This window comes from Taurulus bubalis (assembly GCF_910589615.1).
Source record: "Taurulus bubalis genome assembly, chromosome: 3".
NCBI lineage: Eukaryota > Metazoa > Chordata > Actinopteri > Perciformes > Cottidae > Taurulus > Taurulus bubalis.
In genome coordinates this window covers 12,202,553-12,220,776 of record NC_136591.1, presented here as the reverse complement: position 1 = coordinate 12,220,776, position 18,224 = coordinate 12,202,553, and the positions used below count along the sequence as shown (strand labels likewise).

General features: G+C 47.0%; 1 protein-coding gene across 1 annotated transcript in view; it reads left to right on the top strand.

The window, feature by feature from the left end:
- The window catches only part of efnb3b (ephrin-B3b), a gene marked incomplete at both ends in the record, with an annotated part of 70,526 nt that extends 52,560 nt beyond the window's left edge, over positions 1-17,966 (top strand). The window contains 3 exons of the mRNA XM_079215953.1: positions 10,736-10,828; positions 13,543-13,605; positions 17,533-17,966. Coding sequence (XP_079072079.1) covers positions 10,736-10,828; positions 13,543-13,605; positions 17,533-17,966 — 590 coding nt within the window. The remainder of the gene's footprint in view (positions 1-10,735; positions 10,829-13,542; positions 13,606-17,532) is intronic.
- Positions 17,967-18,224: the final 258 nt, after the last annotated feature.

Genomic DNA, 18,224 nt, shown 5'->3' with positions numbered 1-18,224 from the left:
TTTGATTTCGCCAAAACAAAGCATAACCCATATATCAAACCTAAAAAGTAAGAAATAGACCTGGTGTCATTTGATCGCTTGTCCTTCAGGGAGGTTTTGTATCATGTCAAAATTACTTTTTTCCCCCGTCTTTGTCAAGCATACCATTTCAACACTGGACACTGAGATTAGTTTTGATTGTAAAAGGAATGGAAAGATACAAAATACGAGGTATCCACGCTGTATTCTCACCGCGCCCTAAACAGGATCATGCGAAATTCCTCACCAACACCCCTATTGTCTAAAAGTCCCCATCAGCTACAAAGTGGCCTCACGTCTACTATTGTATCTGACAGCTCGGTGTCCCAGAGAAAACTTTTGGCTTCTGACACATTCAGTGTTTTTCCGTGCAGCTGTTTTTCCTCGTCCGAGGGTTTGCCGCCCGTGGCAGAGCCCAACGCGCACACGGCGAAGGGTCGCCTCTACGGCGTCTTCGGCATGTGTTGTGGCAAGCTGCCAATGCTGTAATCCGCCAATGACAGACAATGTCACAGCGAGGTTCTGCCTGAGAGGAAGCCTCGACAAAGAGTGGGATGGCAGCGAGGCTGGAAACATAAAGGCAATAATTGAAAGGAGAGGCAGAGGGAAATGTTGGAAAGGAGGGGAAGCAACAGTGACTGGAGGAGAGCGTGATCGCTGCAACATATGGCTGTTTTCTTCTTTCTCCACCCTCCTTCCCTGTAATGAAAGTATGACAAAGTGATAGGAGACGTGGAATTGCAAGTTAGGTGTGAGTTGTCTCCCGCTTTCCTCTTCGCTGCACCGAATGCATGCTCAAATTGAGACAGTAAATCAGGCTAATGTGAGACTGAGGGCTTTTATTTAGCGATTGTGTGTGTGTGTGTGTGTGTGTGTGTGTGTGTGTGTGTGTGTGTGTGTGTGTGTGTGTGTGTGTGTATGTGCGTACATTGGGTGGAGGGGCAGGGGTTTGAGGGCACCCTACTGGCCTAAAAAAAATGACAACATGATGAATTATGGGAGCATTAATGTAAGAGAGGGAGAAATCTCTCCTGTACTATTAGTCATGATATGGTATCCAGTAACCTGTGTCGTGTCTCACCCCCTCTCATACAACAGGTGTGTGTGTATGTGTGTCCACCCTGAAAGCTATAGCCAGAAGGAAGACACAAAGCAATGGTGGGAATTCCCTGTGACAAGTTTTCAGTTGAGGCACAGTCGGCTCAGCGACATGACAAATCTCCATTCATCAAAATCACCATAGGGCTCTTCAAGAAGTGCTCATGACACAATCGTAATGACAGGAGACGGCAAGTGTTTTGGCTGCTAGGAAGTAAGGAAGGAAAGAAGGAGGGGAAAGAGGGAAGTGAGTGATGGACTTCTGGTTTAACCCAGATCCAGGCAGGAGGAGGAGGAGGAGTGGACAACCAGAGGTGTTTCGACTTTATTCTGGGAGCAACTTGGGAATAAAAGAGGCTGGGTAAAAAAAAAAAAAAAAAAGAAGCATTAGCAAAGAGCAGGAGAGACAGTGACAGGGAAACGGCGATGCTGGCGCTGACCCATTTCTCCAGGCCTCCAATCGTGAAGCTGAGAAGATGCAGAGCGGCCTCACGCAAACCTCAAGACGGACACATGCCGCCAGACGGCAGCAGAGGAGGACGCACAGTGGGCTCTGAAGGGCCGCCAGACGGTGCCGTGTTGCTTCTTATTCTGGGCGACCGCTTGCAAAATCATCTGAGCCGGCGCTGGGAAATAATATCACGTTCAGACATTCTGACATTCAGACAATCATCCTGCCGCTCAGCGATGTCAGCCTGCGTCACCTACCGAGACACGTATAAAAAGGCTTTGCGGGCCTTTAAAAAAAAGAAAAGCCTTTCATAAAAAAAAAAGAAAAAAATCAGTGCTGCAGAAGTCACTCCGGGATCCACTGATAAGCATTCATTAAGTATTGATAAGTAGTCATTGAAGTATTCATTCAATATGCATGGAGGTCCACTCAGAGGTGCACTTGACAGGGGTTTGCCGGGATAGCAGTTTCTTACAGGTTTGTGGAAGTTAACGGATAGATACTCGCCACACACACACACACACACACACACACACACACACACACACACACACACATAATGCCCTCGCTGCCCCGGGACGGGAACATTGACCCAGTTGTAAGGAACATTGGTCGTGACTGTCCTACATGGCTAGCACTTTACTGATGTTACACAAGGCTCATCCAGCCACTCACTGGGCCTCTTTTTAATGACTCCCTCTTTTCTTTCTTTCGTTCTGCCGGTCAATTATGCGTGCCTATGCTCCGGCGCTGACATTCACTCGCCGCGGATTATTTTCTCGTCCGGGATTTGTTTCTGTTCTGGTCGTTTAATTAACGTGAGAATGACTGGAGAGAAATCTACATCTGTGTTTATGCCTTGTGATGCCTCCTCCTCCCTCCCCCACCCCCCCATCCCCTTCCCTCTCTCCCTGACCCCTCTCAGCCCCATATATATATATTATAGGAACTGTAAGCCGCTTTAGGGGGTTGTGCGCAGATTGTTTATTGACGCACAGGGACACAGTGACCACACTGTGTTCATGTTGCAGTCGGCAGCCATCATTAACCGGCTGTACATCAAACCAGATTATGAGCTGGGGGGACGTCTCCTATACACACACACACACACACACACACACACACACACACACACTCACACTCAATGACCTCTGCATACATACATGCATGCAACATTTAGATGTATGAAAACGAGAGGTCACACACACATACAACATGACTACACCAAACTGGATTACCAGTATGGTGTCGTCTCAATAAATTATGAGCTGGATTTAGTCCAAGCCAAAACAACCATGTGACAGAATACCGCAGCATTTTTCAGACCTCCAACAATATTATTTCTTTACTCGCTGCCTCCGTACTAAAGCATGAAATGGCAGCGGATCTGTCACAAGCAATCAGACTCCCTCTCAGTGGTGTGCGTGCATGTGTGTGTTTGTCAGATGTAGAGATCAGGTGCACTCCACACTCTAGTCCTCCTTTTTCGGAACTCTGTTGGGCGATGTGAAGAGGAGGAGGAGGAAGGATAAAGGATGAAGGAGGAGGAGGGGAGGAGGGGCTGCTGTGCCGTGGCCCAGTTTGTTGTGTGTGTTTTGGTGCTGGAGGTTAATACGATGTGATTCCGAGTTGCCCACCCTCCAAGCGCACGGGACATCGAAAGACGGAGAGACAGACAGACACAGAGAGAGAGAGAGAGAGAGAGAGAGAGAGAGAGAGAGAGAGAGAGAGAGTAAAGAGGTGGGGTGGTTTGATCGTAATAGAACAGGATGGATGGAAAGAGAATAACTGCTGAGAATTAAAATGTCATCGGGCACAGAGGAGAGATCAACCGCACGCAAGCAAAGACACTGAGATCATTTTTCCCTGGTGGATTGTGTGTGTGTGTGTGTGTGTGTGTATGTGTGTGTGTGTGTGTGTGTGTGTGTGCGTGTGTGTCTATATGTGTGTATGTGCTGGTTGCGTGTATGACATGTCGAGTTTTTGAGGTAATGGTGTCCTCTGTGGAGGCATGTGTGAAATTGGTGGTTGCGTGAGATTCTCTTTGAATTTGTGTGCGTGTGTCTGTGTGTGTGTGTGTCTTTTTGGTCAGCATGTGACACATCATGTGAGTTCAGCCTGTGACCATGACTTGGCTCCCGATGTGGGCCTGTCCATGTCCCACATGAACCTGTATGAAGCAGTTTAAGAGAAGTCACAGATCGCTTGAGCCATACCTGTGTGCGTTTTAAATCACATTATTGCAGAATACAAATGAAAATGGAAATGAAGAGTTCCCATCAGGATTCAGTCAAATTGGTTGCCAGCCAGGAATTTGGCTTTAATTTGTTCGTGCACTTTAGGTAGTAAAGTAATTAGATTTATCTTACCCTTTCAGCATTGCATGGGTCAGATTAAATGTTCTATTCCGTAAAGAAGAAAGAAAGAAGAGAGAAAAATCTAAATTAAAAAAGCAGATTTTTTAAATAGAAACCACCGTCACCAAAGCAATGCCATATTGTTGTGCTATTTCCACATTCAAAGCACAACACAAAGAAAAGTGGACGCTATCTATATTTAACAGGCCGGCACATCTTTATCGGCACAAATCTCGCTTTACAAACACATCATCAACTTTCTCCCAACCGCATGCATACCGCCACGTCACCGCGCGCAACAGAGGCGCCGAACGCGCCGACGCCTTTTGCGCCGTCCTCGTTTTGGGGATCAAGTGCGACCACAACAACAGTCAACAGTGGGCCTTTGTCTGCAACAGTGAAACAAGAACGCTGCACTTCTTGTAGAAACAAAAAGTTTGGAAAGAGATCCACGCTATGTTGGAAGTAATGTAGTGTGTTGTGTATTTGGAGACGGAATGTGAAAATAATACTCGCCCGGTGTGGTTTTTCTTTTTTCTTTTTTCATGCAGGCAGCTAAAATAATGCCGGTTCTGTTTCAGTACACAACTTAATGCCTTTTTTCCCTCCTCGCCGCAGCGGCGAGGTAATGGCTTGTGATGGCTTCGTTAATGCGTCATAGCCAGGTTATAAAAGCGCCATGAGAGATTTATGGAGACTCTTTTAGTTACAGGAAGTTTCGATGGCGACATGAGTTTTTTTGGGGTGGGAGGTTGGTGGGTTGCTAGGATGTGGGGAGAAGGAGAAAATAAGGGAGGGAATCCTTCAGCGTCAACCTCCAGGGAGCGAGGATCAGGTTATATGCTCTTCATCATCTAGATGACACACATGGAGCTCATCAAGCCTCTGGAGAGTGAGGACTACAAATTTAAGTAGGAAGGCAACTGTAAATCCCACCCCAAGTACCCTCTGCACCCCAACCACACTACCACCATGCAGACACACACACAAACACACACATTTCCCAGTCTGCCCGAGTGCCAGACTTAGTTTTTGCAGAATGTGGTCCAAAAGCCAAACAAGTGGAACTAAAAGGAGGATTTTAAAGGCAAAGCTGCTGTGAAGCAACACATTGGTTTTAGGTTGATTTGCACAGATGGGCACACTTTACACACACTTTACACACACACACACACACACACACACACACACACACACACACACACACGCAGTGCCAGTGTGCCTGCAGACAGAGCGAAAAACTCCCACTTGCGTTTGTGTCTTTCACGTCACATTTGCATTCGTGATCGTCACGTTCGCGAACCCGACGCACTCATGATACGGCTACCACGCCATCACACGCCATCACACGCCATCACACGCCAGAGGCAGGCGGGGGTGCTCGGGTAACGTCAGAGAGCGAGCAAGTGAGCTTTGTTCCTCCTGGCCCTTGTTTGCTTGTTTATTCATTCCGTTTGTTCTTTAATCTGCTCTTTTTGCTGCGCGCCACATTCCCAGTGTTGCTCCTTTTAATCTGGCTGTCAGCGGGGGAAAGATGCACCCACATCAAGCTCGAGGCATGTGTGTGTCATTTAGGTGTGTGTGTGTGTGTGTGTACAGTAGCGGGCTTGGACTGTTGCAATAGCCGGGCCACACATCCAGTACTTGGACAGCTTCACCTCTCCTATAAAAGCCTCATAACTTTTCTAGTGACATTAATCTGCCCGGGAGTCCTGGTGGACCCCCTTCCTCTCTGTGTATTATACATCCTGTCATCTCCAAGTAAAACATATTAAATCAACCTGTCTCGTTCCCATGTCGTCAAATCCTGACACTTTGTCCCGCTCCTCGGCGTCTGATTCAGTGTGTGAGACACTCCATGCTTTCCACTAAGCGCAACGTAAACCCATCCGCTTTGTGATGAGACGCTCCGGGAAAATGTTCTGGGGGCGTGATGACGTCATACAAAGACTGACAAAAGCCACACAGGGTAGGAGGGGGTGGAGCAAACACAGCACTTTCAACCAGCATGCTGGGGTTCGTTGTTGTCGAGTTATTCTAGTCATGTTGTTTGTGATGTGCGTTTCCGTACTTATTTGTGTTGTCTTTGATGTTATTTCACTTTACTTTAGCACGTCAATTTTTTTTCAGAAAGGTCTTGATTAAACACACATTTTAATTTTAATAATATCCCCTCTCAAGTTGCAATAAATATTTAAAAAAAATTCTAATAACAAATAAATATTTCATAATTTTTTTTTCAGTTGGTATTCTAAATAGATGCTAGAATTAAACATGAACTGAACACAAGGATGCATCAGTTTGAAGTAGATATATGCAAATATGTGCAAATATGTGTGTATGTATGTATTATAAAGTAGGAAGTCTTTAACAATGAAAACTAAATTCTTATTTGTGACATAATACAGTACAGCAATGTGCATGGCATTTTTGTTTTTGTTTTGTGAGACTACCAATGATTTAAAAATCACAAACCAGCTTGAGGCCAATGACACAGGACCCCCCCCCCCCCCCCCCCCCCCCCCCCCCCGCCCCCACACACACACACACACAAAACCCATTCCCTTAAACAGCACATTACACCAAAACCTGGAATGCGTACGTGATGTCGAAATCCCATTTCAAGCAGAGATTCTTGAAATCAGGCGGTAAGACAGCACTTCTTGCGACTTTTTGAGCAAAGCCAAATGTGAGTCGTGTCCCAAAGTAGACAGAAGGACGTGATGGAAATAACAAAATGGGCGAGCACACAAACTCACATCACTCACACAGGAGCAAGTGTTTTGCTGCGGGAGGCCGGCTGTCACTCAGCATGTGTGGAATATATAACCAGGGCTGCGAAACACACCACAGGAGGGGGAAGGAATAGAGTGAGATGGCAAACACTGAGGTCCGGGGCTGCGTCTTCATGCAAATTAAGTCGCTTTGCATAGTCCGCCGCAGCGGGTGACAGTCAACATGGAGCATGTCAGGAGGGGGGGGGTGGGATTTAAGCCCCCGAGTGAATGAACGATGCGAGATATGAGTCCACTTTTACGCTCGGCAGCGAGGATACAGGCCGAGAGGAGGCCTGACCTTGGTAATAACAAGAAAGAGAGACTCTCCTCCACTCTGATCCTTTTCTATGGACTAGATACACACACACACACACACACACACACACACACATACACACACACACACACACACACACACACACACACACACACACACACACACACACACACACATGCACACACTCCTCCCCCGGCCTGCCTGGCTGCCTCCCTCGGTGTGTGCAGAGGCCCGCTGTGCAGTCTGATCGAGGTTGACTGCGGTATTATTTCATTAATTAAGTTTTTCCACTTCCTCCGCTTCTCCCTCCTGTCTTCCTGTCGAAAACGAGGGTGGCGGAGCGACGCCCTTCCTCTCCTCCGTCCTCTAGCGCTTCACACCCTCCCCTCCATCACTGCTGATCATTGTCTCAATTACTCATCCTTCCCCTGTCTCCCTATTTCTCCCTCTCGCTGCTCTTCCTCCTTTCTTCTCTTATCTCATCCCAAATTGCTCGATACACTCCTCCCCACTCTCTTTATTTCCCATCTCTCTCTCTCCCTCTCCTCCCAAAGTGAGATGGGAAAGAATTGAGGCACGCCATTCCCACATCTCCCCATCTTTCCCGTTCTCATCTCTAGCCTCTCATCAGGATTTCACAGGTGTGATAATTCAAACCTGTGATTTGCCGATATCCACTTTCGCAACATTTCCCGCGTTGGGCACTTTTGATGGTGGGGAATGTTTTCGATCTCTTTGATACGCTTTCTTCCCGAGTAACAGAGCTCCACAGAAATAGGGCCACCACCTGTGACACATGTAATGGATTTGAAAGGGTGGTTTCGTGATGCAGTCCACTGCTTTAACAAAAATGTGCCCTTGTGATATTTGTGACCTGTTGATTATAAATAACTCACATTTGCAAAATCACATATGTGGAGGCTCTCCTGGTTCAATTTGGCTCTCAGCCGCTCTGTCTCCCTCTTCTTTGTATCCATTACTGCTGCACTTTTCCATAATGGAGACATTAGAGTATTTTACCTCTCTGCTATCTATCATGTCATCTAAACTCCTTCCTTAGTTTCTGTTTTTAACTGCTCTACTTTTTCTCTGTTCCACCGCTCTTCCCTCTTTCTATGAACCTTGTCTTCCTCCCTCCTCCTCCTCCTCCTCCTCCCTGTGTCCACTGGGCCCTGATGGGTCATCTCCAGTGTCTCACAAAGTCTCCTGTCCCCATCATATCACAAACAGCGTGTCACAGGCAATCAGTCTCCCCGCCTCGCTCCTCCGCATGGCCTCATCCTCCTCTCTTCCGCCTCGTCTTCGTCACCTCCCTCGTCTCCTGTCACCTTCTCGTCCTCCTTTGTGTGTCAGGAGTTATTACTCTCAGATATCATAGTCATCTGCCCTTCTCTCCCGGACCAGTGGACTCCATCCATTCCTTCGAACTTCAGAGCTGCGACATCTTCATCACGTCTCCAGAGATGCATCTTTAGCTTGAGGATAATTAAGATAGATGATACTTTTCAAAGAATGCATTTAATCATGGATTAATTTGGCTTCATTTGATTCCCCTGAACAAGAATGCCATTAATTAAGTAAAATAAATAAATAAAGGTGATTTAGGTGCAGTGGCGTTTGTTAAATTTGTTTACATTTATCCACTGATAATGGAAACAGTCCCACATAAAAATATAAATATTTTTGTGCATTTTATTATTAGGAAACATACAGAAAACACATTTATTTGCTTTTTCTGTTTTCTGCTTCCTTCTGTATATTAATAATTTAAACCATGGATAATTTGACAACGACTGAATCAGTCCGTTATGTTGTGCTATAAATCTGTCCGTACTTAAAATGATATGTGTTCATAAAAGTGGTTCTTGCTTGAGGCCCAATCTTTTCTGAATAATGTTTTCAAAAACAAGTTGATTGCGACATCTGAGCAGCCCAATTAAATTTAAAAAAAGCTTACTTCGTTAAGCACAAACTTAATTTCCAATCACTTGAACTTCATTTAAATAGATTACATCTTCCTCCTACATAAGTGTAACAGATCTCACGCATACGGGAAAAAATACTATAATTTAAAATGCACGGGCAACACAACAAATAGTTGTGTTGAGTACAAATTTATTTAGAGTACAAACTTATTTCGCAGCACTTCTTTATATATCCCCTCATCCATCCCTGTCTCCTGGCTTCCCCACCATACTGCTGTTCGCCCTGACCCCCGCCTGCTTCTCTCCTCCTCCTGCTTTCACACTCTGCATCCTGCTGAGATGGAGGGAGAGAGAGTGACGGAGGTGTTAGAAGTAAAGCTGCCTCTTTTTCACACCTCCCTCTCTCTCTCTCTCTCTCTCTCTCTCTCTCCATTCTCCATCCCTCCCTCTCTGCCTCGCTTCAAACAGGCTAATCTATAGCCTGAAGCTGAGTGGAGGGGCTGAAATTATTATTTCTTTTCTATTTATTTCAGGAGACAAGTTGAGGGTTAGCCCCGGGGGGCTATAGAGGGAAAATAAGGAGAGACAGGTGGTGTGTGCTGGGGTGTTGATGGAGGGAAGAAGAATATGTTTACTGTCTTTTTTTTTTTACTATAGCCACTGTGGCAAAATAACTCTTTGTGTGATGGAAAGGCCGGAGCGATGAGTGAGAAGTTTGTCTACAAATTACTCTGATTCTCATCTCCATCCCTTACCCCCTCCTCTCTTTTCTCTCTCTCTCCTCCTCTTGCACTCTCCATTTTCATGTCTCTATCCCTCCAATTTTACTGTTTGATCCCACCTATCCGGATTCTCACTGTGTGTTCCCTCCTCCTCCTCATCCTCCTCCTCCTCCACCTCCAGCCTCTGTGACCTGCAGACCAGTGATCTTTAATGCATTCGCAGACATGCTTTATGTAAGAAGAAGTGTTTGAGTGTTACAAGGATTCATGCCCACACACCCTCTTGCCTGTGCACTTAGTCGGCACTGCTTGACCTCCTTCGGCCTCCCTCCTATAGCGTCGCCGGAGAGCGTTGGACTCCAGAGCCGGTTAGGAGGCTGATTGCATGTGTGACGCCGTATCTCTTACTATTCTGATTGAATTGTTGCATTTCTTTTTTTTCCAGTGTAAGGAAAAAACATTTAAAGCTTAAAAATTCACGGTAAATCCCTCATTGCCCGTATTAACGCATAAGTCCCGTAATTTCAAATCCCAAAATTATTTTAATTCGCTTAATTAAAACATGAGCACCAGTGATGGTAATGGGGTATTACACATTGGAGCTTTAACTCATTCAACATACTCTGTATTCTCCCAGTTTCTCTCTACACACAGTGTTTTGTGTCTCAGGGGCGCCGTTTTATTTTATATCCGGCCTTGATTGGATTACCATTCCTTTTTTTCTTTATTTTCAGCCGGTCCACCCCCCCCCCAACCTCCCGCTTCTGCTATTTCACAACCCCAGCAGCAATAGCACCGGCCTTAAAGCGGTTGATACCATGCAGAGCGGTGGGGGTGTTAATGAATTCCAGTGGTCTGCTAAATGAGGACTTATTAAAGTGCCGCCGCCACATGGTTTGACATTTCAGAGTTTCTGGTGGATTTTTAAATCGCTGCCTCTGCAAATGTCACTCGCTGCCTCTGGAATGGCCGACCATATGAATAGAGGCCATTGTTGGCTAGATCGGGAGAAAGTTAATTTGTGTGGCTTTAACGGATGGCTTTTCACCGTGTGTGTGTGTGTATGGTACTCGGCTAATTGTGTCATTTTGTGTTTTTCCATCCCTCCAGCTACGTCAGATGGGACGCGTCAAGGCCTGGAAAGCATGAGAGGCGGAGTGTGTGCCACGCAAGGCATGAAGGTGGTCCTGAAAGTGGGGCAGAGTAAGTCCTGTCAACTCTCTTGTCCTACATTACTTTCACACACACACACACACACACACACACACACACACACACACACACAAACACACACCCGTGAATCCACCACTCGTCTTTGCACGCTCACTCATAACACACACACCATGCATCGCACACCATCACTCACTTAAAAGGGATTGTTCGGGTGTTTTTGAAGTGGGGTTGTATGAGGTACTTATCCATAGTGTGTGTATTATACCTACAGTCAATGGAGAGCAGACAGGAGCCCCTCACGGGAGCAGAGCAAAACGTGTTTTAGACATCTAAAGAAATCAATATCAGTTCAAATGTCAACCATATTTAAAATATTTAGCCTAATACTTAACCCTACTTCAAAACACCCAAACTATACCTTTAACACATGGTACGACTACAGACATCGGCTCCGGGCCGCTGCGTCTCACACCATCTCCCATCTGCACAGTACAGAGCCGTGCACGTTCCTCACATGACATGCAGCCTCTTCCACTTTCAAACCGTCCCCCTTATCTTCCCTCGTTCTTACACACGCCAGTGAAAACACGTACGCACTCGCCTCTTTGTTCGTGTGTTCTCTCTGAGCATATTAGGGCTCGTTAAGTGGTGAGAACAGCAGAGAAATGTGGGATCAGTCAGCTCTAATGAGCCCGGTTGACTCCCTTCTCACTCTCCCTTGTACCGCTGACTCATGCTGGACACACACACACACACACACACACTCACAAACAGACACACACTCAAACACACACATTGCGACTTGTCCATCCCCGTGTGGGGTATACATTCTAGGTGAATTCCAGGTAAACCTAAGTTCACACATGCAAGGAGCTGAGCACATACACACTCACGTTCACAGCAGCAGGACACACACACACACACACACACACACACACACACACACACAGCAGCAGCAGCAGGACACACACATTTCCCCACACGGCTGACCTGCCAGTGAGAGCAAAAATGACTCCATTCAGCGCCGAAGCACACAGTCAGTGATTTTTAATGACTCGTAGCTGCACACACTTCTAATTTGTTTGGAAAAAAGAAATAAATAATTCACAGGTAATGACCCTCACATACAGGCTTTTTAAAAAAACAGCAAAAAAAAAGGAAGGAAAAAAAGGCCATTTAAGCATTTTCACTGAGATGCGCATTCCTACACATAATAGGCACCTGTCCTTCACACGACCCCCCGCCCCCACACACACACACACTGTCCCGCGTTATCAGGCCTTGTGTGTGTCTTGTTGCACATTGCTATGAGCCAAGTGGCGCTTATGTGGCTCTATCAGCCAATGAGATCAGCACAGTCAGCTACGCTCAATAGAAGCACCACACGCGTTTCTTTCCCAGTGCTTTTCCCCCACACGGGCACTGGAAACGCTACCTTCCCCACACGCACGTATTCAAGCCACTCTGACACAACTCTGTGAAGATCTAAGACACACTTCTTTCTGTTTGTCATCTTTCTCTCCCCTTTTCACTGGAGCAACATTGCTCGCCTCCCTTTTCAAATTCCCCTTTTCCCATTTTTCATCACTTCCCTTTCACTTTGCATGCTTGCCACCTCTCCTTCCGACTCTCCCCTCTCGGTCCTCCCTCTCTGTTGTTTTCGCTCTTCCTCTGTCTTCCTGTCTTATCTGCTGTGTGGCTGAAAGGTCACGTCTGTGTTGTTTGTCATCTAAATAAGCGACGTGCTGCCTCATGGTGATCCCTGATGAGATATGCCGCTCTGCTTCACTCCCAGGAACGGACACACACACACACACACACACACGCACACACACACACCCTCCCTCTCGTTTCTATTGATCCAGACAGCACCGCCCCTAACTTCTGTTTGGTTGACTGTCATGAGGGAGCCGCCAACCATTAGCTTTACACTTCTCTAAATGTCAGCATGTATAGGGTTGCCGGCCACACACACACACACACACACACACACACACACACACAGCAGTCCTGCGCATGGCACGTAATACAGTGTGTGGGTTTACTGCACAGTTTCATCCATAAGCACCCCATGGTCATATCCATTTTTGCTCTCCCCCTGCTGCCGCAACGACCAATAACAGACTTTCTTTTTAAAATGTTGCATAAACGGCGGAGCTGAGTCGTCGTGCGTCCCGATATAAAAACTCTATTCTTCCGGCCTCCTGTTGGCCAGATGGCTCAGAAGCCAACAAAATGAGTATTTTCTGAACCATCTCTTTCAGCGGTGAGGAGTGGCACTTGTTCAATATCTGCATCTCTGTGTGTGTGTGTGTGTGTGTGTGTGTGTGTGTGTGTGTGTGTTTGTGTGTGTGTTTGCACGTGTCACACAAACGCACTTTAATGCCATCACCATTACTGAGGGCTTGCTAGACAGATGGCCTGATTTAGCGACTACAGATTACAAGCCGTTATGGCCTTGTGTAAATTAATTCTGGCCAAAACAACAAGCAGCCTCTCCTTAGTTTCCCATTCAAACAAATGGAAAAGTGCTCGTACACGGCCCATAGAAGCTCGATCAATATGTGCTCTCTCATAATGGGTGAGGAAGGGAGGGAAGCCGTTATTACAGCCCGTCCGTCTCTATTTCTCTCTCTGGCTTGCTCTCTCTTTGCTGATGTTATTGGTTCCAGCTCCGAGAGCCTCAGCTGCTGTAGTTCTTGGTATTTCTGCCACCCTACTCATATATATTTTTCCCTTCACAGGCCCATATGGGCTGCCCCCGAAGAAGGAGCCGCCAGCAGGACGCACCACCAGCAGAAACCCAGGTAAGCAGGAGAGCAAACGACGATAAGCCACAGCGGATCTAGCCACAAAATGGATGTAGGGAAAAGACTGGTGGATAAAAAGAGAGGCAGCGGAGAGAGGGAGGGAGAGAGGGAGGCGACAGATGGAGAATGTGCAGCGGTGACATGTGTGGATCTCTCTATTTAAATCCACATCTTTCTCTCTCTCCACTGTTCTATATCGCTCTCCTCCCGGTCTCTGCGCACGGGCCCTCCGAGCTAAGTGCTGCAGGCGGGGAATGGATGGCTAATAGCTACCTTGGGAGAAGCAAGAGAAGAAAAAAAGAAAGGGAAAGGGAGGAGAGGGCAGCAGGAGGGAGGGCTAGACCGGCGGCGACATTTCAGAGAGTTATATTGTCATTAGTTTGGGTGGCCTGGATTCTTGAGTTCCGTCAAGAGGGAGAAAGAAAGAAATGAGAATTACGGAAAGATGAGGGAAGAGAGACGAGGAGACAGGGGAGTGATGGAGCGGGGTGGGTAAGTGGGAGGCACATGAGGAGGAAAAAGAAAGGAATAATTGAAAAGCAAAAAGGAGCAGGGAATAGAACATGGAGAGAGGCTAGATTCATACTCATACCTCAAAGTCATTCAGCGGAGGAGAAGTGATCTGCTCACGTCTCCCTCTCTTTATTTTGACTTCACACCTCGTCCAATCACTTGTCCATACCTCACATAGGTGAGAACTGCATGTGTGAAGTGAGAACAATACTATGCATTGTTTGTAGAAGAGACAGATGACTCTGGACACACTCCAAGACTGATTTACATCGTAATGAGGGATTTTACACATTTTTGACACTCGCACAAGGACTTATTAGCACACACTCATCTGGAATGATTTTGACTCCTGCCACGACAGCAATGCCAGCATTAATAATTCACGTGTGAATCACTTTAGCTAATAACTGGAATATTGCTGGTTGTTCACGATCATTTTGTTTGTCTAATCTGATCCTCTCTAATGATGTAAACGAATGCGTGATTAGGTCATATGAACCTCCCTCAGAGGCTCGAGTCAGTCAAATCAAACTACACAGATATCACACACACACACACACACACACACACACACACACACACACACACACACACACACACACACACACATACAGCCAAATCATTCTTTAAAGTGGTGGCAGGATTCTAAGATGTTCATTTTGGATAAATGGATCACATATCTGTTTGGCGACAATAGAAAATAGTTGTTCTTAAAGGGACAATTCACAACAAATTAAAAAATGCATATTTCGCAGTGTACTCGATAGCGCCAAAATACAATACATTTGAAAAATTCAAAACTTTCCGGGAATCACGACCAGGTAACTCAAGTGAAGCCGTTTCATAAAGGAACTATCTATCTACCAAAACTACACCCACCAGCCATATTTCCGCACAAAAGAAGCGCACATCCATACTGCTAGTTCACCTAGAGCTTAGCTAGCTACCAATACAGCTCAGCCGGGCGCCATTCGTGTTTTTAATCTTGTGCTGCCACAAACACGAACCTCTTGTCCACGATTAGACGCACGGCCTCATAATCATTACATCCAGGCCATCCAGTTGACTGTCTCGAAATAGCCTGTAGCATGGAGGTGTGGATGGCTTAAGGTTCAATATCCTGGCATTTATTCTCAACAACTTGTCATCAGTTTTTGCCAGATTAGTTGAGCACTGCAGGATAAAGCTGGTGTTATTTATACCTCGGGATCTGACATTGAAACCTGGCACTGTGTGTGACTTAGTAATAGCAAGCAGTAAGCGATTTAATGATTTTGAACAGCTTCACATCTCACTCCCACTCGGTTTAAATCTGAATACACATATTTGTGTGAAATAAACAGACATAGATACAAATGTAATAGTAGCTCTGCATTACATCCTTAATCCACTCACTGCTCACGGCGATGGCAGTTTGTGTAATTGAAACAACCTGGGTGAAACTGTCAGAATGTTTTATTAAAAAAAGAGCGAAAAGGACTGTAGCAAGTTTAAAAATTACTAAATAACACTTCTTCTGCATCTTCCATTGTAAAACCAGGTGCTGTCACGTCATCAGAAGCCCAAACTACCAGTGCAAAGAGCACAGGAGTGTATGCCATACATAAATGGATAGATCAATAATCATTTATAAAGTAGTCATAATGTGGGAAGCAGCGATGAAATGCCACGATGCGTCAGAGTTACTGGTGCAGCATTAATTATCTAATCTTCTCGGATCTCCTTTAATGTATTCATTTAGGTTGTTGATGGAAACACGCACTGAATCACACTTTATGCTGACATTTTCACAAATTTACATAAAACCTGTGCAACAGCTGAGTGGGAAGTCATAGTGTCTCGACTCTCTTGCATTAGAAAACGGTTCCAAAAAACGTGTTAAAAAAACATATACATGACCAACTATGTGAATTATACAGCTGGCTCAAAGACTACCACCTTGACATGTTCTTTCATTTTTGACCTGTTGAATGTAAAATGTAAATGTTAAAAAAATGTAGGAAAAATGTACTAGTGAAATAAAAAAGAGGGGCCGGGGGGGTGTTTAAAGTCTGACGCATGATAAAAAAAAGAAAAGGAAACAGAGGTGGGAGTGAGAAGTGGAAAATAGGGGGAGCGAGAAGAGAAGGCGGAGGAAGAGAGGTGAAGGGAGAGGATATAATAAAGAGAGCCGGTGAAAGGCGGCGATCATAATGGAGATGGAGAATGAGGGATGGTGGGTTAATGGAGAGAGGAAGAAAGCGGGAGGAGGAGAGGGAAGCGTAATCGACGTCCGGCATTAGCGCTTTGCTCCCAGTCAGTCCGGCGCGACGGGGGGCGCTGAGCAAGCGGGGGGTGTGGGGGGTGTGAGGTGCGTTTGCACGTATTTCCTCGCCTGCTTGTGTCCGTCCGTGTGTTTGCGTTGCTAGGCACTGAGCTCAGACCAAGGTGGGTCATTACGGCTACAATAACCCGAAGATGGAGAGAACCACGGAGCGAGGGAGGGCGAGGAGGCGGAGGAGAGCGACAGACAGGGAGAAGAGAAAGAGATGTGTGCCAAGAATAATGATAGGCCAATCCAAAGGCTCTATATAGCAGGGATTCGCATTACCGGCCTTAACCAGTTCGCCACACACATGAACACGGTCCAGGTGCCAGAGCTTTAGCTGCCCCCCCCAGTACACACACACACACACATACACTAATGCACACACTCACAAACTCACACACATAACCAGACCATCATTCACCTGCTGAGTTCTGACCCAACCTCCCGCTGAGAAAACTGTGAGCTCCGAGGCTGTGAAGATCTTAGGTTCCAGGCAGACACACAACAGACAGAGGCCGACAAACAGACAGATAGTGTGACAGACAGTTTGATAATCAGACAAACAGACAGGCAGGCAGGCAGGCAGACGGAGTGTGTGGTCTGGTGGTAGAAGCAAGACGGGGAGGCGCTCTTCATGTGGCCGGCTGAAATGCTAAGTAAATACAGTTGTTCAGGCGAGGGAAATAGAGTGTGTTACCTTGATACACTCTGCGGCTTAGCCCGGCTGTCCACAAGAGTTTACACGGCGCAGCACTCTCACTCTCGCACATGGACATCCCTCTCCCATTTTATAAGCACTGCTGTCCACTTCATTACATCAATAAAGAGACCACATGTGAGCGTCTGTGAGATTTGCTGCATTCCTCCGGGTTAAGTCTTCACAGCCATCACTCGCAGAGCTAAACCACCGCCATTACTCATGTCTTTGTGGGAGAGACCCGTCAGGATCGGTATGTTTGTTTAAAAGCTCATGAAAACTTAAATTGCAAAAGCAAGCTGCGTTATTGCTCCGGTCTGTCCGCGGCGATTATAAAAATGTATGTATGGGTCGGAGGGAAACACTGGGAGCAGCCAAGTAAGATTGTTCTGTGATTTTGTTTCAGGCGGAGCGGGGAACTCCACCCAGTCCCGAGGAACGAACAGCTTCGGGGGTGAGGGTGGTGGCGAGAACGGGCCCCTTCAGGCCTCCAACATCGCCCTCATCGCCGGCGCCGCGGGAGGCTCGGCTTTCCTCCTGCTGGTGACGGCCGTGATCTGCGTGGTGTGCTACAGACGGCGGCACGCCAAGCACTCGGACACCCACCACCCGCCGCTGTCGCTGTCCTCCCTCACCAGCCCCAAGCGGGGAGGCGGCGGGGGCCTCGGCAGCTCCAACAACAACGGCTCCGAGCCCAGCGACATCATCATCCCCCTGCGGACGTCAGACTCGGCCTACTGCCCGCACTACGAGAAGGTGAGCGGAGACTACGGACACCCCGTCTACATCGTCCAGGAGATGCCTCCTCAGAGCCCGGCCAACATCTACTACAAAGTATGAGACGGCCTCTGCTCCGGCCGACTGGACACACCCACCTCCCCCTAACCATTACCAAGCAATCCCCCCGCGCCATACGCAGCCGCAGCAAAGCTCGCCATCACAGCTCGCCATCACAGCTCGCCATCACAGCACTGACCCTGAACCCCTCGATACTACCAGTATTGTCCCATAACCCCCCTCCCCCACCACCGCTTACTGCCCTGTGAGCCCGGCCACAGTTATGTTCTTAGCTGAATAACCCTCCACTCTACCCCACCC